The following is a 26,190-nucleotide window of genomic DNA, read 5'->3' on the forward strand; positions in this document are numbered from 1 at the left end:
GCCTTCCAGTTTCTGAGTGACAAACCTGAAGGCTTGTGCTCAAAATGTTCCTTTGCAGTCCTCACCCCACATGAAAACTTTATTGCCATTTGAGTCTTGCCTTCGAAGAACTACAGGCTGAGTGGCAATGTCCAGAAAATAATTCTTTTGTGAATAAAAGGGTTTGTGATCTATTTCCTTCAGGATACAATCTAGAGCTTTTCACACATTTTCATGGCAAAACTCAACACACAGTGTTCAAAACAATGGTTAGGGCATTCACTCAGCTGATAAAATACCAAAGCACGTTCCCTGTTGCTGAACATAGACTGGAACCTTTTGTACCCCAAACAATAGTTTAGGCCTTTAAGTTTTTTCTCAGGAATAGCAAATATTTAATTAGTTATACAAACAGAGAACATCAAAGCAACTAACATAAAGTTAGAGCTTGGTCTTCGACACTCCGCAGTCAGATCATTTGGGCTCTAGTTAGTGCGAATTCTTGCCACACAAAAAATGGGAAGATCAAAAAACTCAGCAATAGCCCGGAATTCTTCAGTTATGAGACATGACAGCAGAGCATGTCTTTGAAGTTGCCTCTCCCAGTGCATGAGGAGTTTTTAAGTGTTTGGTTTACTTTTTTTTTGGTTGTTTTTCTTGGTTGTTTTCATTCTGCCCAAATGAGAAAAAATAATTTCTCAGAAAGAGGGGACACTGAATATTGCTTCTCAACCAAGTCAGTCTAAAAGATTATTTTTTGTTTATTTCTTGGTTTATCTTAAAATAACCTTGCTGAACAAACCACTCTTTATTAACTTCAAGTCAAAACATACCAGTAAAGTTTCTATGTTTTTAGCATAATTCCCCCTAATCATCCTAGTGCAAAAACTCTGCTTGTTTTTATATCTGCTTTATACAATGCCATCAGTAATGAATGTTCTAGAATTGGAACACAATTTTGATTTTCTGGCCATTACATTTGATTTATGGAGCACAGAGACAGCTGGGTTTTTATAAGCTCGCCCTGCAGTACTGCAGATAACAAATGTAATAATCAAACTTCTGTAACATGGGACACAGAAGGGATGGGCCCACAGATCTATCTATATATACCCAAACCACATCAACAAATTTTATCTTCAGAAGCAGGAGTATAGAAGTAATTTGCACAATGCTACTATTCATTATTCATACCCGAGAAAAACGAGTTGCTCTCAGAACCAGTATTTAGGATCTTTGGGAGGGGGTGAACCACCTGAAGGTGATTCACAAAATTGCATAAAGCCTACCACCATGATGTTTACAAATGCATCAGTGTAAAAAAAAAAAAAAAAAAAAAAAAAAGCCTCTCAAAACAAATGTATTTTAAAACATAGTAATAAATGTAAGCTGTTGTGAATGATGCAAAATCCAGTTGTTTGTTGTTTTTTTTCTGGGTGCCACACAGGAAAATACAAAGTCAGCAATACCGTTCCCCACTAGAAGGAAAAAAATAAAATCAGCCACTTCAAGGAAGAAGAGGTTCAGTTCAGTTCCAGGTGACTGATCAAATGTCTGAAAACAGCAGCAAAAAAGTGGGTTACACACATTGAAAATGGGGAAGGGGAAACCAGAAGCATTCTCTCAGGCTTGCCAAGAGAACTAGGAAAGGAGAATTTGTTAATGCAAACCAAAACGGTTTTAAAAATACATATACTAAGAGTGGGAAATGCAGCAAGCAAGAACAACAATTCATAAACCAGAGAGTATGCCCTTTGTTAATAAGAGACAAATGGTCCTAAATGCTTTCTGAAAATTAGTCTCTCACAAGGTGGGGTCAATAGAAGAGAGACAGAAGCAATGGAAAGATAATAACCATCTCTACCAGGTAGTGGCTCATTGTAAACGTGATAAGGGAATGGTGTGGAGAAATAAAGTGAGACGTGGGTGCCCATAAGCTCCAGGTTTTGGGTTCCAGGGGTCATAGGTGGGTGGCTTTTGAGTGCTCAGGGAAGGGGAGTAAGAGGGCTTCGATGATGCTTAAATCCTCTGAGCACCAGCAGTTCATTACACACACATAGATGCATTCTCTACAGCCAGAGCTACACAGAGAGCAGTTCAGAGAGCACGTGGCCCACCACCTCACCCAGACCGATCTTTCCAAAGAGCTCTACAGGGGTTGCAACTTCACACTCTCACCACATTAATATATGCCCTTCTGTGACAGAAAAATCAAACAACCATACAAATGTGAAATACGATCATAAGTAGCTACTGTATCACTGGCGATTGCTGCATTTTTAGATGTTCGAGAATTCCACAGAGGTTGCAGGGCAAAAATACTTTTTGTGACACTAAGCTTTGAAAAGGAAAAGAAGACTTCTCAGCTATTGCTATGTTGAGAATCCAACCTCAAGACTTCAGCAAAACAACCAAACGAAACTAAGACTGAGCCCTTGGTTCTTTGAAGCTGTAAACAGAAGAATACGTAGAGCCTGATTTGAGATTTGGCACTGTTCAACTATCTAGGTAAATTGAGAGGAAAATCGGGAAATGTCAGTGATGCAATGTACCCCAGCAGGAAAGGCAGCAGCCTGACACCAGGACCTCCAGAGAACAGGCATCTCAAAGTTCTTCGTTACACTGAAAAAGCTGTTTGGTGAGTACAGAAGCAGCAGATTGGCTGGAGAGTGCCCTGCATTGACTGCTCAAAGGTTCCTTAACAAATGGGATGCTCTTTCTCTAGTCATATAATGGAAGGCGCCTTGAGTCACTGGGACGTGCTTAGTTTTTTTACCTTAGCCATTCTTCTCCTCTTCTATTTCCCACCTAGGCTTTGTTGCTAAGGGGAATTTAATTATTGCAGAAAATTCCTTATTATTTCTGTGATATATATGCAATAAAGGGCAATTATGCTATGCTTTAGAGAAACTCCTAGGTAAGATCCTTGCCTACAATAAAAGTAAATCTTATGCAAAGAAAAGGCAATCAAAAAAATAAGGACATCACACAAATCTAGATCTTCTCTGGCTGAATGAGGAAAACTGTATAAAATACAACATTGTGGAGTTGGTATTAAGGCATTTGAGCAACTTTTCTGCATTTTGAGTAATTAATACTGAGTGAGGTAAAAGCAGTGACTTTGCTTTCACATTCCTGATCCTGAAAGGTAAATCTGCCCAAACCATGTTACTGCTGCTAGACGGAAGGTTTCTTAGGAAGGTGGGAGTAGTTGTGTAAGGTAAGAATAGGCAGCAGCTTACCTGAGACATCTTGAATGACTACAGACAGGTTTGAGAAACCCTTTTAGGGACTTGTGTCACACCACCTGTCAGAAGACATTGCTACTTTGGCACCAGAAGAAAATAAGTGGCTACTTATTTTCATTCACAACTGAGAAATACCTTCTGCCTGCAAAACACCACAATGCAGACACAAATATCTTCCATTTAAAGTTATAAACGTTTTATAAATCATGGTCAAGCAAGACAGACTAACTTAGTATAAGGGTAAGAAGTCAGTACTCATTGGCTGCGCTATCAAACTCATTTATGTGGGGGTTTTGTATTCAGAAAGATCACAGTGTGCTTGAGCTTTAGAGTTGTTTTGGTTGGAAAAGACCCTTAAGATCATTAAGTCCAACTATTAACTTAGCACACTGCCAAGTTCACCGCCAAACCATGTCCCTAAGTGCCATATCTATACGTTTCTTAATACCACCAGGGATGGTCACTCTACCACTTCCCTGGGCAGCCTGTTCCAGTGCCTGACAATCCTTTCAGTAAAGAAACTTCTCCTAATATCCAATCTAAACCTCCCCTGTTGCAACGAGTCAATTTCCTCTTGTTCTATTGCTTGGTATTGGGTAGAAGAGACCAACCCCCACCAGGTTACAGCCTCCTTTCAGATAGGTCTAGAGAGCAGTAAGGTCTCCCCTCAGCCTCCTTTTCTCCAGGCTAAACAACCCCAGTTCCCTCAGACAGTCCTTGTCCTTCACCAGCTTCGTTGCCCTTCTCTGGTCTTGCTCCAGCACCTTGATGTTCTTCTTCTAGTGTGGGGTCCAGAACTGAACACAGTACTCAAGGTGCAGCCTCACCAGTGCCAAGTACAGGGGGACAATCACTTCCCTACTCATGCTGGTCACACTACTTCTGATACAAGCCAGGCTGCTGTTGGCCTTCTTGGCCATCTGGGCACACTGCCAGCTCATATTCAGCCAGCTATCGACCAATACTCCCAGGTCCTTTTCTTCTGGGCAGCTTTCCAGGCACTCTTCTCTAAGCCTGTAGCGTCACATGTGGTTGTTGTGATCCAAGAGCAGGACCCAACATTGAGACTTGGCAAATCTCATATCAATCCAGCCTGTCCAGACCCGTCTGCAGAGCTCACCTACCCAGCATGTCAACAGTGCTACAGCACAGTCAAGAGCACATCACCAGGTGAGAACTCAACCATCACTTGGTTCAACAACCTGGAGGGAGCATAAGTATGTTTTAGACAGTTGTGGGATGAGTATTTACACTGTTCACCAGTATTTTGCAATCCCAGAGGAAACACAGGAAGCTAGAACCATCCACATGTAAGGCCTCGTGCATCAATTAGGATGCTTATTCCCCCAAAACACCCTTCTCCTCCTCATCTGTTCAGCCCTTGAAGTTCAGGGCACGTAAACTATGAAGGACTATCATTGAAAGAAAATATAAACTGTAGGAAGGCTGAGATGGGAAAGTTCCTGAGGCCTAATTTCTTGTTGGTGACTTCCCTTGAATACTGCATCTATGAGGCAGAGATAAAATATATTGCTGCCAAATCCCATTTGCAAAACAGGCTGTCAGAATTCCCCAAGACAACTGTAAGGTCTAAAAGTCACGTCATCCTCTTCTTCTCGGTGCAGTCCTCTGATGGGCATATATCATGGGTACAAAACCTGGTTGCACATCTCTAGAGTAAGAACCAACCTGCAGCTTGATGAAAGAGGATCAGTTCAAACATCTTTTATTCTTGTAAAAGCATTTGAGATGCATAAAAATGATTTACCCACAGTTCTGTTCAGTAGACCTAATACTGTCCTAACACTATGTTTGAGAAAGGTCACTACAATTTCAAAGCTGCTGTAGATAGAGCTGGAAGCCTGTTTGATCAAGATAAAGCTCTTACTGCTGTCCGTAAGAGCTGAGTGCTCATATAAGATGTCCTCTGCTCCATTCTAACAGAAAAATGTGCTTTGGTCAAAACTGGCAATCTTCCACAAATCTTTCCCCCTCTCTGTATCTTTTAGCATTTAATTAAATAAAATTAATCTAGCATTTCCAGTTTGTTGTTTCCAAATAACAGTAACAGAATTATCCTTAAAATACATTTTTGCATAAATTATAGAAGACAGAAAATCAATGCGTTAAAAGTGGCCTTTTGCATATTTAAGATGCATTTACAGTTTAAAACCTGCCTTTTATAATAAAGTTTTCCTTACCTAACTATGCATAGCCAGATTTTCATTTTTATGCCCATACAGAAACAGCTTAAAGAAGGTCACTGATAATTTTGACACGACTGAGAAATCAGGGCTTTGTTACAGCATCAAGCTGTAGTTATGATGCATGAGGTAAGTAATAGCCAGGTATGCAGCACTGAAATGCAAGATCTGAGTTTTAGAGGTCTGTTACTTCCTAACTTTCACAGGCATCATCAGCAACGAGGAAGAAAGGAGACATACCCATGAAAAATACAGTGAAGAGGAGATACCTCACATGCAGAATTTAATCCTCTCCAACTCAGATTTCAGGATTTACCTCTGGAAGTCACAGTCAAATTATGTAAATTACAGTTTGAGTGCTGATGAAGCAGTGAAGTGGCACCATGCTGAAGACCGTCACCCACCCAGCCTTCCCAGTGTAGAAGGCTGCTATGCCAGTCCCGGCACCAGGATCCTCTCCCGCTGCTCCAATTCTCTCAATCAACTGCAGAAACGCGGTGTTTTTGCTGAGCTTCACACTGTTCACAATTAAGTTCTTAATGAGTGTAAATGTAGACATTAAGCCTAAGCAAGCTGCAAGTGAAAGGCAGCAGAACTGCTGTCCCTACTATGTTTGCTTTGTTTGCAAATAAATCAGTGTAAGAGGCTGGAAACATGGTTAGTAATAACTAATCTCCTAATGGGCCTTTCTGATAAAGCTCTTTGACCTTGAGCACCTCCTTGAAGGACACCAAAGTTAACAGGAGCTCATCTTTACTTCAGTGAAAGGAAGCCCAGGCAGCAGATGACTGCCAGGATCTGCAATTTATTTTATTTATGCAAACCCCAGCATAATCACACAATCATTAAACTGTCAGTCTAGAAACGAGCCAAAAATGATGCAAGCTCTGTTATTTAGATAATGCGCATTAAACCAAAGAGCCAGCCATCAATGTGGAATTGAAAATTTTGAACTCTCAGAAATGGCACAGAACACTTTACTTTCACTTGGGAACTTGCCTTCCAAATTTGTGCCAAATTCTATATGCAGTTGATTTTCAGTTCAGCAATATCTAATGCTAGAGAACGCACACAAGTCCTCACAAAACTCAAATGTGTTTTGTCTGTTTTTATTTCCTACAGTCAGGGCGGCCCAGGCAGGACCAAAAAATGCCAAAACAAGCACCAGATCCAAAATTAGCATTTTATTCAGAACGTTGGGGTCAGAGGTGTTTCATTCATATTCTGGTACACAATACAGAGGCAAAGCTGTTCTCGGAAGTCTCTCCAGTTTGAAAGCTCCTTCCCCCTTCCCTCCCCACCCCCAAAACATACTGTATATTTACTCGTGCCACCAGTATCAGGCCAACTCCCCTACCCCCTGCTTTTTTTGGTAGAAATTATGTAAAACGTTTGTGCTAAGAACTTTTCTCCCTCCCCAAACAAACAAAAAAAATAATAAAAATAAAAAAAAATATTGAGTACTCTAACTACAGTTCAACAATTGAATCAATGTCACTTGTTTGCAACCTGTTTTGTAAATACTTTATCCATAACGAAAGATATAAACATGCAAAAACCTGAATCCATAGTCCAAATAATACATACACGTGTTCTGAAGTTTCTGCACTTCTCCACAGACTATGCCAGTAAAACATTATGTACACATACCATTTTTTACAGTGAAGTGGGAAAAAATACTAGAAATTAAAAAAAGAAAAAAGAAAAGTGTACATGGATTAAGACCAAAATGTGTCTAACATTCTAGCATAAGAAAAAAAATCAATTCTGCTACAAACTGGTGATATGAAAACTCCCTTTATTTGCAACCAGCTGCATAAGTTTTAGAATTTTAGTGAAAAAAGTCCCCTAACATCTAAAACTAGAAGTAATGTACATTGTTCCACCTCATGGTCTTCTCTCCCAGATAATAAAATTGTTCCATGAGGGTTTTTTTTAATTTTTAATCTCCTTATTTTAATAAAAGCAATGCGATGTAACAAAAGCATGTTGAAGTATATTGTGTTTCACCTTACTCCTCCCCACCCCAACATATTTTGTCTCTTTAATGCATCATTTCATAAATCAGTACCATTAAAGCCTTAAACATAAAACTAATTCCGATCTGAAAAAGGTACAAAAAGGCACATAAAATCCCAGTGCTTCTGTACTGTAAAATTCAAGTGTAACTGAGCTCAATATTTTTTTCCAAACAGCATTGGATCACTGATATTCCACGGAGCCCAAATTGGTTTGCAGCCTAAGCCAAAGCCTTCAGCAAGCACTTGTGCTAGTAGACTACAAAGTTAAAGCCTAGCTTCTGTATGCTTTTGGGGAATATCAGTTGAAATGTTTGTACTTGTCCAAAAACAAAGTTCACTTTGAAGTTCAGTCATCACCTCCACCATACATATCAGCAAGTTTCTTGAAACGTGGGCCCCAGTCATTTAGGTAGTCATAGTCTTGCTCACCACCACTACTTGAGGAGTTAAGAGAGCTCAAGGATCCAGCAGTGGAGCCACTTCCTTCATAGTCAAACACTAAGAGGGAGTCATATGGTGGGGCTGTAGGGTCGTTGTCAGCTGCTTTAAGTCCCTGCAAAAAGGAAAGGGAGAAAAAAAGATAAAGCTCTGTATCTGAGAGAGGCAAAAAACACAACTGGAATATCTATCAGTTGCCACTTGAGAAAACCAAGTTCTTGTTCTTCGGTAATCCAATTCAAGACAGGATTAATGTTTTTGTAAATGCAGCAAGAACTTACTTAAATTCCTTTTAGAATGGTCAGATTTCCAGCATTACAATTCAGGACATTTTGAATGCAGCTGCAATTACAGCTCTAACAAAACCTTAAGAGAACATCATGGCACTAGAACTGATGCTAATAAATGCACAGCTTCAGAGCTGCACAGCTTCAGAGCTACACAGCTCAAAACCTGCAGTATGAGCAATATGGGATTGGTTAAACAGACAGATGGGGAAGGAAAAATAGGCATGTTTGCAAAGATTTACTTCAACAGCCATCTCACATGGCCAATAACACATCCACTGACATTGCCGGCCTGCAGTCCATTTGTGTGTGCCAAAAGCCATAATTAGTTAGTCTTGCAATATTCATGTACCTCTGTAGGCTGTAAGAAAAAGATACAGTATCTTGGCTTAAGCCTTATGAGCTTTGCCATAACCACCCACAAGATTCTGTCTGCTCTTCAGAAAACACATGCACAATGACATCAAAGCTAAATACAAGATCGTAACAATTTCTGTTTTCTCCTTTCAAAGTATGTAAGTTACCAACACACAAACATTGGATCTTTGGTAATTCTAAATTTCTGCTCTCTAGAGCAGAATAACCCTAACTAAAACCAACACAAATTGAACAAAAGCTAAGCAGGGAAAGAACCACATGTATTTCAGAGAAAAGTCTCTTCCCTCCACCCTGTTTTCTTACACAGATGCAAACCTAAGCAGTCAATTTAATTTTAGAATATGAGGATTGCTCTGTGCTTATCCTGGAAAGATTTTCAAGTTGAAAATAAAAGGCTGAAGCCTGAAGTTAAAAAGCCTTCTCGTGTTTTGGATTTTTAACCTTACAGTTTCTTCCATGGGATTAGCAATGCTTTTTCAAGATCTTCGCTTTGAACAGGATCTATTCTGGCAGCCACTGACACCGGATATGTAAGAATGTATCTTCCAGGATTCTATACAGCTAAACTGAGATTTTAAACTCCTCACTTTTAACTGGTGCTATCTGTGCTGGTTTCTATTTTAATTGTATAGATTTATTTAAATAATGGCTTTATTATACTTGCAATTATTTGAAGGATTGAGTGTGTCTCTTGCAAATTATTTAACATACTCTGTTTTTACAAAATACGTTTTAGTCTCGTATCATGTTTAGTCTAAATGTGACATAGTGGAAACGGATGTTGATTTTTCTTCTAGGAATAAGTATTTAGCTAAACCCCTTAATTAAAGCATATAGCATTGATGAGGTAGAACAGAATCCTGGTTCTTAATTACCTATCTAAAATTATTTAGAGGTGTGCAAAATGTACCTAAAATAATTTTGCAAATCAGTGGTGGGAAGGCCCAACATATTTATCAAACTAATGACCTCTAATCAAGAACACATTTCGGACTTCAAATGATCCTTTCATGCAGTACAACAACATTAAGAAGGTTATTAATAGCCTACATTAGAAGCACAATTTTGAACTATCTGATAAGAATAATTGGTGATGCTTGTTATCTTTCTCTTTGGAGTTTTCCATCCTGACGGCCATAATAAGGACAAAAGACTTCAGATTCAGCAAAAGCAATAGCAAATGTTGGAACTTCCCTTAACCAACTTCAAAGCTGGAAATAGTTCTAAGGCTTTCTTTTAATTTCTGCTGCTGAAGCCGAAATGCAACTTAATTTCTTAGGCAGTAACTTCCCTTAAGACTACCTGGGGTGACAAGACACTCATGTTTTTCGAACACAGGTGACAGAGAAGGAGAATAAATACTGTTTGAGCTTAAGGAGTGCTGAGGTATGAATCCCAGGTGTCAGTGTGTAAAAGTAATTTAGAAAGTTGACTTGGAAAAGAAATGCTGTTTTCCGTGCAGTTCTGCCTAGTAACAAGCCAGACAACCATGGGATACTAATTTATTAAAAATCACTGAACAAAGCATTTGCCTATATCACTGCAGAAATTCTAATACCTATCAGCCATCCAAGGCAAGGCAGCAGGCAGCCTCTTTCCATCTGTTTTTCAAATGTGTAAGTTGGATTTTTTTGCACTTCGCTCCTGGTATCATGATAGCTTTTAAAAAGAAAACTGATTTTGAGCTACTGACTTGCAGTATAGTATCTCACTAACAAATTCACTGTTTGAAAGGTTGTGCTTACTGTGTAATCCATTTCATTCAGAGAACGCAGCTACAAGCCATGTTATGGATGTATTGATTAAACTGCACAGCCCCAGTTACACTGACATTTGCACCTATCTTCTGGTTAAAGATTCCTCAGATTTGTAGTCTGAAGACTGAACTTAGTCTTTAGCTCTTCAAATGACAAGCAAGTTTTCTGCTATATTGGTGTGCCAAGTTACCTAATGAAATGGCAAAGAAATACTGTAATTTTTTCAGTTTCCTTATGCTAAGCACATTCTCTGAACCTACCCAGTGGTAGCTGTTCTGTAGCATTTACAAATCTAGAGTTAGTGGATGTCAGCTTTGGCAGTGAAATTTGCTTATGAAATGCCCTTTTGTTTTGGTACTGTCACCTTTTCTGCTTATCATGGCAGCCCTTTTAGTTGGTGGTACCACAGCCTGCTGTATTGGTACAACTGGAAAGGCAACAAATGCCAAAACCTGCTCCTACTGATTTTGCTGCCATGAAGAGATCTCTCAGTTTTTCCCAGATTTGTTCAAGAATCTCAGAGCAGCAGAACTGTTGCATAGTTATTTGGTTTATAGTTTCCTGATCTGAAAACCTAAAGTTTTCACTGGATGCAGAAGCTCATTCAACAACAGAATTGCTGGGGCACACACTTGGGATGATGTGATCTTGTTAGGAAATAGTGAACTAAATCACATTTCCTTGCATCTGCTATACCACCAATGTACAATATACAGTGACAGAAGAGCCATGGCAAGACAAAGGTCACCTTGAAACCTAGGACAGACTGAGCAGCAAATTTCACTTTTTTCCTATCTTTCTCTTTTATATATGTCAAGGCAATTTTCATGAAGAAGGTGATAAGGGGCAGAGGAAGAGAAGCTACAGTGTCTTCACTGAGGAACAACTATAACCTTAAGTTATACTTTCCTTAGTATGCATAGCATTCCCAATTTTTCTCAAATCAAGGGAAAGCAAAACCTTCAAAATCTTGAACATGGAACATTGCAAAATTTAATGCTTTTATTTTCATTAATCTTACTACTTAATCAGATTCAGTAAGCTTTTGATGAGAAGGAAAGGAAGAACAGAGCCCTGCAGGGAAATGCAGAAAAATTGTTTAAATTTGGAACCATTTTTTTACTTGACAAGAGAAAAGAGAAAAATAGCAAGGGACCTTGTTCTGCTTGGAGGTACACTGTATCAATAGCCATTTATTAAGAATGAATTGAGGGTCCTCCATGTCCTCACAGGATGAGACCTTTACTTTGTAATTTAAATTTAATTTACCTCAGACTATGTCTTCTATTGATTAGAAATATATTCTTAGCCACAACCTCTCCACCACAATATAATTTAAGATTTCTAGGGACAGCATAGGTGGTTCCTGAAAACAGGATTAACAAAGCTACTCCAAACAGGCCTAATTTGTACTGTCCTGCATATTCTGACTATTCTAAGTGCTAATTATGCTCCACACTCTGCAGGTTATGTTTTAAAAGGCTGAAAATGGAAAACAAGGTCCACAGAGGATTCTTAATAACACATGACTTATTTCACTGACTTGTTTGTACACTGGACTGGAAGAAAGGGATGCTTTTCCCTTCCCTCCTTAAATTAGAGATTCATCTATCCATTGAAACAGACAAAACAAGAAAGTCCCCGAGGTCATTTAGCTTATGCCTGCAAAACATATTTTGATTATAAGGCACCTCTGGAACCTTTCTATTTTAGAAAGCTCATAGCTCTGTACATGTTATCTTAACTTTGTAAGTATTATAAAAATACTTGAAGTTTTTATCATAGTTGTAACCTGATTTCAAGTGAGAAGTCATTAGAACAATAGAAAATATTCAAAGTTATACATGTTTCATTGAATTAAGTAGCTTTAATACAACTGATGACAGCTAGAAAATAATACACCAGAAGAAACAGAGTAGTGCCAAAAGGAAAGGAGTACAATGACCCTTTAGGTCTTTTTCAATTTTTGTTTTTATGGATCTGTAATACAACAATAGAAAAGAAAATGCCCCATGCTTGCTCAGCGATGGTAGCTAAATCCTCCAGTATCTGAAATCAATGACCTGTAGTTACTTTTTATCAAAAGTTGGGAGTATTTCAGAGGCTAAACACAATACTAGCTATGTGTCAGAGGTGCTGGTGAGCATTCAACAGACTAAATTAATTCCAGCACATAGGCCAGCATCCCAAAGGTTCACACTGATGTCTGGGAATAGGGCCAAGTCCTCTAAGTCCTGGGTTACTTTTGCAGGCAGTTTGGGTCAGTGCTGCCCAAGGAAAAAGTTACAGTATGACTTCAGTTACAGTGGAAGAAAGCTCTTGGCCTAGTGCTGTTAGTGGATGCAAAGAGAAAGGAACTTTGTCCTTTCTTATCTTGCTATTTTGTTTTCATAGCTCAGAGTATCTTCTGTATGAACTGCCCAAAGAAATGTGCTGTTTTACCCAATATATTTCTTTTGTTTACTCCAAGTAAAACTGAGAGGAACTTAGCAATTTGTTTGGGCACAATCTTTCCAGGACTGCAGGAGGAATTCTATGAAGAGAAGTCTGAAAACCTGTGCAGCCTGAATGTTTATGATTTATACGCTGGTAATATGGAAATTTAACTGTAATAGTGAGTACTACTGTGAAAGACTGATTTCCCTTCCCTCCCAGTAGACTCCTCTTTGCCATGGGAAATTCTGACATAGAACACAAATTAAGGCTGAACTGGTTTTGAGAAATAAAATCTCTATTTTGCTCAGACTTCTTGAGTGGCTACTGTCTTCTAGAGAGAGGGTTAGGTGGAATATCCTGTAGTAAAATAATACATTGCTGTGAAATCCTAAGAAATACATACCTTATGAAAAAAGAAGCTAAATATGTAATGCTTGAATCATAGAAACTACCTCACATAGTTCCTTTCAATCAGAGCAAATAATTAACTCTGAGCTAGCTTGCCGATAAGAGAACTGCCATGCTTTAATTTCATATATATTCCAATTTTTTATTTCAGAGTCCATGACATTGCTGACATTCTTTTACAGTGTGAGAAACCTGGGAGAAACTCTCTCTTTTGGTGGATGGCAAGGGGAAGCATAAAGGGAAGTAGTGATCTAAAACCATAGGTGGCAGTAAAAAAATTACTCCATGCTTGTCTATACTGAGACATAAAAATATTTCACATTAAATCAAGACAGCATGTACTGTTTCTGCAGCTCCATGCATACACATTGATGCTATTATCTTCAAGAGTGATAACCTACTGAAAAATAGTATTGCAAGAACAGCTTGCTATGCAATTCAAAAATTGTAGGAGGCTGGACAAACTCTCGCCCCTTTTCTGGCTTTCCAGGAGAATCACACTCATTCCTTGTACTGGCTCTGTAACAGAGCTTGATAGCCGTTTTGAAAGAAATGAGAAAAATCAGAGTATTGAGCATAATGGGTTCCTCCCGACTGCCTGCCAGGTGGATAGTGTCTGGTGACAGCTGTGGGAGAACAGGATGGGAAACTCTGATTGTCTGGGAGGAGATGAGGAAGCACAAGGAAGTTCTTGTGTGCATGCTGCCTTGGTCAACAATGCAGGTCTTTTATTGTCCCATGTCTCCACTATTTTCCAGAAGCCAATTATAACCATAATACTTAGAAGTGCAAGACATTCAAGAATCCTCTTTGTTGAGACATCTCTTTTAATTACAGCTCTTCCCCAAACCTGGAGTTTCTTAAAATACAATGCCTTATGAGAGTATTTGTGTTTCCTGCTAGTCATATCCCCATAGGTTTTCTTACAATTGTATTGGTGTATACCTTAAAAGAGTAAACTGAATTTTCTGCAGCTTGCTAACACAGAAGACTTAAATACATTGGCCTGACTTTTCTTTAAAGCAAACAAGAATAAACAATTTTGCAAAAACACTTCTACAATTGTCCAGCTCTAACTGCCAATGAAGACATGAGAAAATCAGAGAAAATAATTAACTCCTGCTATTTGTCTACAGAATGTAGCTTATTTTTAAGAGGCAAACTTTGGGTTAGTATTTATTTTTCTATAACCACCAAGCACAAGAAACACACTCTACTTTAATTCCACAAAACCAATTGTCACAAACTGATGGCATCATGGGAGGGGGGAGAAGACAGGCTATTCTCCACACCAATGTTTTAAGACTGACCAGTGACAGAAATAATGAAACAAATATTTATTGAAGCATTTCTTTCAGAAGTGTGAGTAATCTGGTATAGTGTGAATCTTACTTACATTTATCTTTATTATATTGAAGAATCAAAGATCATGTAAAGACTTTTAAAGCTCTATGACAAGTATTAACAGCACTTACATAACATTTAATTTAGCTGCCCTGCTCACTAATCGTATTTGATGGAATTCTTTTGGTCTTATTGAAGGTAATGAATTTCCACTATTATCTAGATTCAAAGGGTAATGTGTGAGGAAAATGAAAATGAACTTCTTCCATGATTACATTACTGCAAATTAATAAATTAATTTAGGCTAAACTATAATTTTTTTAGTCTATTTATTACTTGGAACCCATGGAATAATCCTGCTTTGAGATACTGTGGTTGCAGCTGATAACATATTACAAATGTAATTAATATAAACATACAAGAGTTAATGGATATATTTTCCCTTTCTGTTTGAATGAGTTAATTAAATTTGTCTGCACCTTAAAAGAACATATTTACTTCTATTTAGCAAGAACAATTTTAATTGTCTAAGTAAGTTTTAGAAAGTTACTATGTTCAAACATAACAGCTACTCATGCAAAGTGCAATTAACAAAACATAAAAGCTTATCAGATCTTAGGAGGAAACATTTTCTTTCCTTTACCTCATTGATGAAGTCCCCAATGTCTCCAGGATGAGGAGCAGCTGATCTGACTGGATACTGAGGTTCCGCATGGATTGGCCTTTCATCAAGGCGTCTGATTCCAACAGGTTTGATGGCATCTGGTTCCACGGTGTCAGGCTGCTGGAGCTGGCTCAAGTCATAATCCTGCAAAACATGAAACAAAGACAGCAAGTTAGGAGAATTTCAAACTGTATCTGTCAGGGGAACACATAAGGAGAAAAAAGGGAAAATGCAAAGTATTATTTCACCAGAAGTTCTATTTTCAGGATTGTAATGCTTACTGAGACTAAGTCAGTAACACTGTTATTTGCATACCAACAGGATGTTACTGGATTTATACTCCCTGAATTTTGATTCTATTCCACGAGATTTATAGAACTTCTCCTAAGTTTTCCATTGAGAAGCAGGAATTTGAGTATTACTGTTAAAGAGACAAAACACTTTGCCTAGTAATGGTGATTTACTGCATAGAGCAAAGACGCCAAATGCAACTCCTATTTTTCTAAGCAAATAAATGGCAGACATTCTCATTCTGAGAAAAAGGCAAGTGCACTGCTCTGCAGCATTTTATAATACCTTCAAAGAATGAATTTACGACTCCTTGCTGATTTCATGTGGCTTCCATAATATGAAAGCAAAAGGGGGGAAAACATAAGAAGTACAAAGCTCCTCAGATTTGGCCTTAATTCTAAGCACTTTCTAGAGATTATTTGTGGATCTGTTCATTAAGTACTTGATGCCGCAGTTTCAAACTCTGGCAGACTAATGAAGCTAGCATAGCACTATGAATTCAAATAAGCAGCATGTATGTATATAATACTCGGCTGAGGCCACATCTTGAATACTGTGTTCAGTTTTGGGCACTATGGTATAAGGAGGACATGGAGGTGCTGCAGCAGGTACAGAGAAGGGCAAGGAAGCTGATGAAGGGTCTTGAGAATATGTCTTACAAGGAGTAGCTGAGGGAGCTGGGACTATTTAGTTTGGAGGAGGCTGAGGGGAGATCTTACTGCTTTCTACAACTACCTGAAAGGAGGCTGTAGAGAGGCAAGTGCTGGTCTCTTCTGCCAAGTAACAAGCAATAGGACAAGAGGAAATGGCCTCAAATTGTACCAGGGCAAGTTTAGGCTAAATATTAGGAAAAATTTCTTCACAGAAAGGGTTGTCAAGCACTGGAACAGGCTGCCCTGGGGACTGGTGGAGCCACCACCCCTGGACATGTTTAAAAGTCATGTAGATATGGTGCTTATGGATATTGTTTAACAGTGGACTTGGTAGAGTTTGGTTTATGGTTGGACTTGACAATCTTGAAGTCTTTTCCAATGTAGACGATTCTATAATTCTATAAAAATTTTAATTAGGTAAATGTTTATGCATTTGAGATAGGTATGCCAGAATACTATTTGCACAGTGTGATGCACTGCAGCATTGTCATTCACCTCACTGCTGTCATGTCTAGAAGGTAATCATGCTCTAGGATGCCTTTGCACAAGACAACTGGTAAAAATGCAGTACAAAGAACTGGGCTTAAAGGTTTAAACTAAAGCTACACTGTATGCCAGATGCCCTGCCCCACAAAAATAATCTAAGCAGTTGAGAAGTATCCTAAATAAGCTCCTTTATAATCAGTCTCTGTTTTTATAAGAACACTGCTGTTCTTATAAAAATCTTGAGTTATCATCACAACTTGCTGGAAGCTGTCTGTGCAGATAATTACATTTCAATTGGTTCCTAACTGTATCCTAAATAAAAGAATGCAAGCATTTACTTCTGCTGTCACCTCATGGGATGTAGGTCCCTTTTGAGAGTACTACATACTGTGACTCCAAAACCAGACTTTGTCAACTATTGACAGCAGTAAAGGTAGTTTTCCAGGAGAACTGTTAACTGACTACCAAATCCACTACAACTTCTAATTTGCTACTTGGGTCCTCAGCTGACTGCACACAAATACATAGTCAAAAAAGGTGGAACAGCTCCACTGAGATCTGAGAGTGCAGTTTCATATGCTTTAATTAGATTACAAGTTCCTTGGGGCAGAGCTGTAACTTCCACCCTTCGGTTCTTCATGCACCAAACAGAATAATAAGTGATCTCCATGAAGCTGTATGAATTGAGGAGAAGTAAACAGAACAGAACTTTTTATCCTTTCCCTTTTTATTACATAAAATAAATCAAAACAGTGTAGAGACATACTATCAGAAAATCCTATTAAAAAGAGAAGAATTTACTTTTTAAGAATTTATAAATATGTAACACAAGAGTGCTTTTCATACCTACCCAAAAGAAAACACCAACAGAGAGAAATGAAAAATACTGGTTTTTTTATACAAAGCATTTCATTATGGAGGAATTCAAACAGGTAGGGTTAAATGACAACATATTAAAACCAGGAGACCCTCTTAATCTTTTCAGTGTAATAAAGATGCTTTTTCCCCCCACTTGCATATGCATACACTTCTGAGTAGTGGTCATACAGAAATACAATATGAAACAAGACAGTCCAGTATCTTTACATCTAAAGCCATCCTTTTGTACTTAGGTACAATTTGAGAGATCTCCAGGCTCTACAGCTAAAAAGACAGCAAAGATTGCCATCTGCAAGGCAACAAAAGTGCAGAATGTGTCCTTATGTATGTCCTCCCCGTTTGGTTTTCTTTTATAGGGTAATTTATGACACTGCCATCTAGCCTATCAGAGGACATTTATTTTGCAGGCCTATTATTGTCTGGACAGGAAGAGAAGTTCCATTGTGCTTATTACCACAGACTCTCAAATCTCTCCTATCATTAAAATCGATACTAACTGTACATCAGTCAGGTATAGCAAATCATCCACCACCTCCTCAAACTGGCTTACTGCTGTACAAACGCAGCATCATGCAACGACTCCAGCTGTTTCAACATTCCGTTTAAAGTGAACTCTACTCAATTACTGCAAAGCAAAAGAAGGAAAAATATTTTAAAGAGCCAGGCTGTAAGCTGTTTAAGGGCTGCTGAAATTCCATCTCTTCACTCAATGCTGAATTCACCGTTAGAAAAATGGGAGAACTTTTCATGTATTACCTAAAGCTCCTGAACAGACTTTATGGTTAGTCTCAAGCAGAGGTTAAGATGATTGATGGCAAACTACTGCATATCAAAGAGAGAATACGACAAATGGAACAGCCAGTTTGGAGCAACACTATGGGTAATTTTTATTCTTAATTTCAGGAGCACAAGTCAGGAAGTTTTGTCTTTGCTCCAGTATTTTTCCATATAACCTATTGATAATTACAACCTGCAGAGGGCTTAGTGAGGAACGAGATTCTCCACTGGAAATGTACTTCAGCAAAGGTTTTGAGCATCTAACTCGCATGGCTGCCAATTTTTGTCAGAGGTATTTATTTACTTACCTGTGCTGTTTAGCCCTAACCCCAGCAATTTTAAGGGAAGAAAGCTGAATGATCCCTTTTCTTTTCCTTTGTTTATAAAAGGATCTGGAATCACTGGATGAGACAATACAGCTACCTTTTAGATAACTGGTGTTTAAGGAGATGACAATCTTAATCCTTTATCATTATAACTCTCCTGATGTAGCCACAAGCACTTATGTCTCTTTGGCTAGTATCTCTGGCATCACTATTTGCTCTTGCTGAAAAAAGCCCTGACATCTCTACTGAAGCAGAAAAACTTCTGGGGTTTATTTGCTTTTGGTTTCAGAAAGGAAATAAAGTAATGACAGGCTAAAAGGGGCATTTAATCAGAAATTGCATCTTGTGAAATTAAACAAATCTCAAAAAACTCTTGCAAAACCCCACCAGGCCCCTCCCTTCCAAGCTTACTACAAACATTGACCTTATTAGATATTCACTTAGTTCTAGATATCTTTAAGCAAAGACTGAAACCATTATTAGCTCCCCACCTCACATTCCTGAAAGAATGGGATCTCATGAGATCACATTCTTGAAACATGGAACAAATTAACCACTTTACCAGATGTGTAGGCAGAAGGGTCCAAAACCCCATTTCTTTAAGAACACCTACGCAGTAGCTGGAAGCACAGCCCAAGTGTCCCAACTTGAATAGAAGAAACATCCAGAATAGAAAAAAAAGCCATTTTATGTTCTCCCATAATCACTGATTTACAAAGAAAGAAGATAATGCAGCCTTCAGAAACTCTTCCCTTGAGCAACTTCCCTTGTGTAAGGCATCTATCTGTTTAACAGAATTTAAGTAATAATCCCTCATACCGCAGTTATCAGTTATGGTTTTAGGCCACATTTTTTAAAAAGTACCTTGCCTTCTGACTGACAGTTACCAGATTCTACAATCCCTGAAAAAAATCAGGGGATAGGCCAGAAAATAATGTTTCTCAGAACCTTCTAGTTTTATAACATTAGCTTTTTTTCTCCTGGATTAGCTGTTCTGGTTGTGTTTGCATTTTAGAAGATTTACTTAAATTCTTGGCAAGAACTTAAGAAAGTAAAAATTTTTACAGTAATGGGATCTGCTTTATATGAATGCATATTGGAACATTATAAAGCAGAACTGCAAACAACAGAATCAAACTGCAACTTACTAAAACTGTAAATTGCTATGCACAGACAGGACTGACTTTTTTCCGATAGAAAACTCTAAAAATATTGGAATATATTACATCTAAATTGAGCTTTCCACTGCTAAGAAGTTTTCCCTAACACTGATACATCCTAGTACATGCAACCTGACTGACATATTCATTAATGATTTATGAATCTGGCTTCTGTTATCTCAGAGCTCTTAGTATATTTCCTGCCCATTCATTAGACTGTGTTACATACTTTTAGGGATGACTCCTCTTTTTTCCTTTTTTCCTAGAACTAAAGCTTTGGTTTTGCATTAATACAGGCCTGCTCATATGAATAATGTAAAAAAAGCACTACACCTGTTTCTCATTTTCAAAGGATGCAGCCTTTGCAAAGACATATTAAAGTTCAGTTTTATCCCCATACAAGAAATAATAAATTTAATTGTCACCAGATCACTTAATCTGACAGCAAAGCAGCATTGTCAAAAGTCTGCATTTCACCCACCCCTTTTACAGGATGCTGCCTTTAAGTAAACCAAATTTTATTGTTGGCTTAAGAGAACAGAGCAACTTATGACTTGAAGAATCTTTGGATAAAACATACGTTCTGCTTTGCCTTTGTGTTCCAAAGACAATTACTGTCTACTCCCAATAAAGGATTGGGATGGGGAAACCAGGGAAGAAATATTTTATACAGCTGAGTGTTCCCATTTGCCAAGGTCTTTTAAAAACAAAGGAAAACTAATCCTGCTGTATCTTGCCATTCTACCCTCAAAGCCACCAAATATCACCCTAAAAAAACTAGGAGAAATCTGAACATAACATTCTGTAAAATTCTGCAAAAATGTTTTAGGACTCCAACTTGCTCTAAATCTTCCATCTACTGAAATTACGGGACTCCAAAAGAACCAAAGCAGAGATGACTGCCTAGATGTAGCATGCACATGGGAGGCTAGTTAAAAAGCCTGCACTAACAGTTGCTCTTTATTTGCCACTCTCTTTTTGATTACTTTCTGCCATATCGCTTTTCCCATTTATTTTTATTATAAATTAATAATTTTTAAGGTAACCAAGAAGCTAGATTATGTTTTTTAATAATAAAAAGCTGAAAGTTAAACTCCAGCTGCAGATAAAAACCAGTAACAGGTACAGGTTATACATAGGATAAAACACAAAACTGTTTTGTAATGCAATTACAGAAACATTGTTTTTCATATGATGAGATAAAGATTCTCAAAGGAATGACAGTAATTCTTCCACAGGAGCACTGCATGAATCACTCATTAAAACAAAAATAAAATTGAAGTAAATGTCTTAGTAAGCAAAAACACTCCCCCAAATAACTACCTTATTCCTACGGATATCTTAGCAACAATTATTTCATTCATTATAATAAAAAATGCTAAACAGAAAATATGTTCCAATCTTAATGCTATGCAAAATAAAGGTTAGAAAGTGAGGGCAAATTATCTTAATAACACTCACATAGGGTGGTAAAAATGAAATGTAATTAAATGAAATGTAATTAAATGGATTTGTAAGGTTAACTGAGTAGGTAAGCATCATTGTTGTTTACAAATGGAGTTAAGACAAAATCTAGCACACAAGACCAATGTAATCTTAAAATGTAGGCATTCAGAAAGTCACGGCAGTTAAGAAAAAACCAAAAAATTTCAAAGGATCACTCAATTCATTTTTAACAATGACACACAAATTCTGGAACAAAGCTACCCTTTCTATAAAGGAGCAATTTCTGCTTAGAATTTAGATTGTGCACACATAAAAATAAACCGTTTTGGTTTTATTTTTAAAACTATCATCACCTTTAAAATAAATGCAACTATTTTCTTTCTCTATATAAACATGCAATAAAACATGACAAAAAGCAAGCTACTGACTAATGTCTGAACACATTTGTAAGAAAACATAATGTAGGAAGGAATACGCAGAATCCTTAGCAAGAAAAATATTTTAAGTAAATAGAGAAATCATTGTGACAGAAACTTGGGCTGAAGAGATCTAAGGATAAGACTAAAATACAGGTTCAAAATAACTTATCTGCAATACTTTGAAAGCGAACCACCCACCTGGCTTGGGCAACTTTCTTCAATAGGACCACCTGCATGAGCAAATACTACTAAAATTCAGGAAACATTATAGAAATGGGCTCAAAGGAGATAAAGAGGATCATCTTGTGCAATGAGATGTATACAAAAGCAATTAAAAGGAAAAAAAGTGTCACACTTACAAGGTTGACATATGCTGCACATATTCCAGTTGAGCACCACTGCCTCAGTATAAATCACACCAATGGGCTTAGATATGTGATAAAGACAAATTAGTGATGCTTGTGAGTTCTGAACTGCTATGTGTGTGAACTGTGCTGCAGACATGTGCTAAGTGCTTTAACACTCAGCCAACATGAGGTTTTGGTATTTAGAACTGAGAATAGTGTTACAAGTCGAGAGCACATCATGTCAAGGGAAAATATTTGTCATTTTTGTCTCACACCTCCCATTTACTAAACAAGTTCAAGCTCTAGATCATGTGCTTCATTAATAATCCAGACAGCAACTCCCAGCTTCATCATTTGTACCTGAACTAGGCACACCTGTTTCAGAATATAGCAAAAGGCAGTGTGTGTCCCCTGTCCCCAGTTGCTAGGTTAAACATAGAGGTGGAATTAAAAAAAAACCCAAACAAAAAACCAAAGCAAACAAAAAAATTCCATACCACCTTCCCTCTTCCCAAACCACTCCCACTAACTTCTGTGGAATGATGCTGACTCAGAGTCTCTCATGGCCCAGCTCCTGTCAGTCAGGAGGCCAAACTGTTGAAACTAGAAAATATTAAACAAAATCATGAGAATAATCACGGACCTTCTGTCTGGAATACCTCTGCCCTTCTTCTTTCTTTGTCCCAAACTTCTGCTAGTACAATGACCTCTCTCGATACCAGTAAAAAAATGTTCCTGCCTGGAAGAACAGCAGTGCTGTACAGCTTTCAGCGCCATTTTTCAGCCCACATTCCAATAAACTGAAATTTAAGTGAGAAATGTCCAAAACATTGCCTATGTTGACAATGTTCTTCAGGTGTGGAGCAGGCCAACTTCAGTTATGATCCACATTTCAAGAGCTTTTCTGACTTAGTGAATTAAAAGCATTTTTCTCAACTGTTGGGGAGATCACATAGCCCTGTGTACATCGTGCCCGGCTAGAGGAAGACTATGAATCATTCAAGAACCTCAGTTTTCTTTATAAGCATTCAGGTCTGCCAGAGTGAACAAAACAGGCCAAGGTGGCCTCATATGCGATTAACAGGAGACCTTCACGATGGAATAAATTGCTGTTTTATGACAGACTTCAAGTCATAACTCCTTGGAAATGTTAGCAGAAGAGGAAAAAAAAAGAAAACCAAGCAGGAATTCCACCTCATTGTTGACGACAGCTATGACTCAGAAGAACTAGAGGGAAGTTGGAACTCATCAGATTACTTGCAAAAGACGTTATTCTGATAGCATGTACAAAGAGTTTGAAAGGAACATGCTGAACATGCTTCAGGAGTTTCTGGGTTGGCTGTGATGGCTAAGAAAGGCAACTACATAGCTTCCAAATAAATGAATAAACCCTCTTAAACAAATGAACTACTCCACAAGCAAAACCACAAGTTTGAAAGCAGTTTGGTTCAGGATGTAAAGAATCCTAAATCCTGTAACTTATCTTCAAGCTCTACCAGCCGCATTTCAAGTCACCTAAACATCTGCAATAAACAAGAAAAAATGAGGCCACAAAGGGTAAATCTTCAAGTACTCATCAGAAAAGAACTGATTTTAAAAAAATAAGGCTACGTAATTTGTTTGCTATAAATAGAAGTAGGTAATTTTAAAAGGCACAGATTATTAAAATATTTAAAGCTTTTAAAATATTGTTTTCACTGAGATTTACATGAAGCTTTTAGCATTCCCTTCTGTTTTATTGTATGAGATGTACCCTGGGTTGGATGGTTCTGTGTTTCTGATTCACCTTGTGCACTGCCTGCTACCAAAGCTGCCTGTTCAAATCCTGATGGTTTTGAGAAGAATGCACCATAAAAAGTTAATATTGATGTGGAACATTTTACTTTGTCATTTGCTGATAACTTGTGGATGCAAGGTTGACATGAAACAATTTTTCTTGATTTTAATAGAGCATCGGCAGTTTTACCCTATGAGGCCTCGTTCTGAAAATAGATTTTTGATGGCTGTCTCATGCTTTTTTAGAACACTAACTTTGACACTTTAACACTTACTGTAGCTCTTGCAAAAATGCAAAGATCTTTTAAGGCCAGTGTCTTTTGCCCACAATGTTCTGCATGCAGCATTCCTTGCACAGTGTTCTGCTAAGCCACAACTTGCAAAAAATAAGATTAACACCGGTAGGGACCTTGGTGGGATGCTTCAAAAGTTTAGCATTCCAGATTCTTGAATCTCACAGAAAATGCATGCAAAACCAAATAAAACCCAGCCAAATATAATCCTTCCTCTCTCCCCCAGGCACAGAAGGTGAGGTGGGACAAGGAGAGAACTAAGAACAAATTAACCTAGGAACTATTATCATCTAGTTAACCTCAGGGGAAGTTAGATTTTACAATATTTCATACCAAAATAAAGTAAAATAATCTCTGAATGGAAGACAATCACTGAAACGGAAGACAAAACTTGCTTCCATTGATCCACTGCAGATAGAACATTAAATGCCTACGTAAAAAGTCTGTGCTCTCTATTCGGCCATTCTGGACCGGAACAACTCCTAACTTTCATTGTGTGCACTATGCTCCTTCACTGCTGGTGAAAGGCTGAATTTATGGATATTTACATCCTGCTAACATCTACCTCCTGCCGCAGTACCCTGGCTATACCTCTCAGAAAGACAGCAAATTCACTGGAGAGGAGCAATGTACAAGATGGACAGAAGAGAGACTTCAGCATCATTTAAAACTAGTAAGTATTTTACTCTCATTGTATGCTGTTACAAAAATGCCTGAAGTTTCTGATCTGCAGCATGACCTCTCCCAACACTACTCTAGCATCACCTATGACTTTCTACTGAACAGTATATACTTCAAGAACCAACATATACTCTGTCCTGACGGTTGTGTGAACAATAATTAAAAACAAAAACCACTTGAAACACTGCTGAGCAGATCCTCCAGAGCCTTGTGGGTGAACAAGAGCTGGGGACGTGAACTGGAAAATTAATTCTCAAAGGACTGAGTTTTCTTTATGTTTTTAAAGCTTGTAACTCTTTGCAGTAACAGATGCATGAACAGGATGCAATAATTGTACTCGAACTATCTCTCTACAAACAAGTGGAATACATACACAGATTCAAATTAATATCTTCAATTTATTTAGTAACCTAAGTAATTTTCCAAAACTGTGTAAACTGAAGTTTCTTTTGCAAATTGCTTAAAAAGAAAGTTATGCAGAAAAGTCAGGAAGTAGGAACAGTACTTGAGGAAATGCAGTAAGCTTCAAAATTACTAAGGGGAACACAAATTTCACACAAACAAACAAACAAGCAGAAGGAAGGTATAAATGACTGCACCAGTGAAGGGAGACACTTTTCAGATAACTCAAGTGCCAGATGACTGTAACTGGGGATGCATGGAAGAATTACACTTAATTTTTCAAGGCTTTTTACTGAAAAATTTCTTAGGTTCTATTATATGCACTGTTCCCTTTGTAATTATTACACTTTTACCACTAATACTGGGCACAAATCTACTACTTGCCGTGTTCATAAAACACTTAATAAGCCTCCTCTGAAGGAAGGAAATCACACTGCTTTGCAGATTCACTAAGTTGGAAAGAGAAGGGAAAAATAAGCTATTCTTAGCATATACACATCTCTCCTAGTCCTCTGACATTCCAGCAATGGTTCAATCAGAGGTGATATGAGAGTAAATGCATATGGCACCTGCCTGGAAAGGTATCTGAATAAACACAGATGTGCTCTGACAGCTACTTGAAACATAAATACTTTCCAAGCTGAAATCCCAGTAGTGGCCAATCTGTCAATAGCCAACATTACTGTATATCTGGAAAGGCATTCACCCACTACTAAAAAAGGGTCATACTTGGAATAGTCTATATTAGGCACTCAGCAGTGGTAAATCTGTGTAACAGGATCTTAGACAAGGATTGAAGAAGGTTTATAGACCGTAATGTTAATTTTCATTTAAATATAATGATCCTAGTCAGAATATGGCCAGAATGCTGTGACTGCAATTGAACAAGATACTGGTTTCACATCTCATCCAAAAGGCAATCAATTGGTATTTCTGAATTGTTAAAAACAAGATAAGAAAGCCATGTTATGTATCAGATTTTTAAAACATTACTTATTGCCTTTGATAATTAATGCAAAAGTTAGCCATCTATCAAAATGTGTCAATGGCAACAAAATGGATGAAGTGCAGAGTGAAGTACAAATCTACA

At 37.9% G+C, this 26,190-nt stretch overlaps 1 protein-coding gene across 1 annotated transcript in view; it reads right to left on the reverse strand.

Moving 5' to 3' along the window:
- Positions 1 to 6,600: 6,600 nt before the first annotated feature.
- The window catches only part of CDH2 (cadherin 2), a 114,492-nt gene continuing 94,902 nt past the window's right edge, over positions 6,601 to 26,190 (reverse strand). The window contains exons 15-16 of the mRNA XM_051611738.1: positions 15,144 to 15,308; positions 6,601 to 8,005 (exon numbers count right to left, since the gene is read on the reverse strand). Coding sequence (XP_051467698.1) covers positions 7,799 to 8,005; positions 15,144 to 15,308 — 372 coding nt within the window. The 3' untranslated portion in view covers positions 6,601 to 7,798. The remainder of the gene's footprint in view (positions 8,006 to 15,143; positions 15,309 to 26,190) is intronic.

Source organism: Apus apus, chromosome 2, assembly GCF_020740795.1.
Source record: "Apus apus isolate bApuApu2 chromosome 2, bApuApu2.pri.cur, whole genome shotgun sequence".
In the NCBI taxonomy this organism is placed as follows: Eukaryota; Metazoa; Chordata; class Aves; order Apodiformes; family Apodidae; genus Apus; species Apus apus.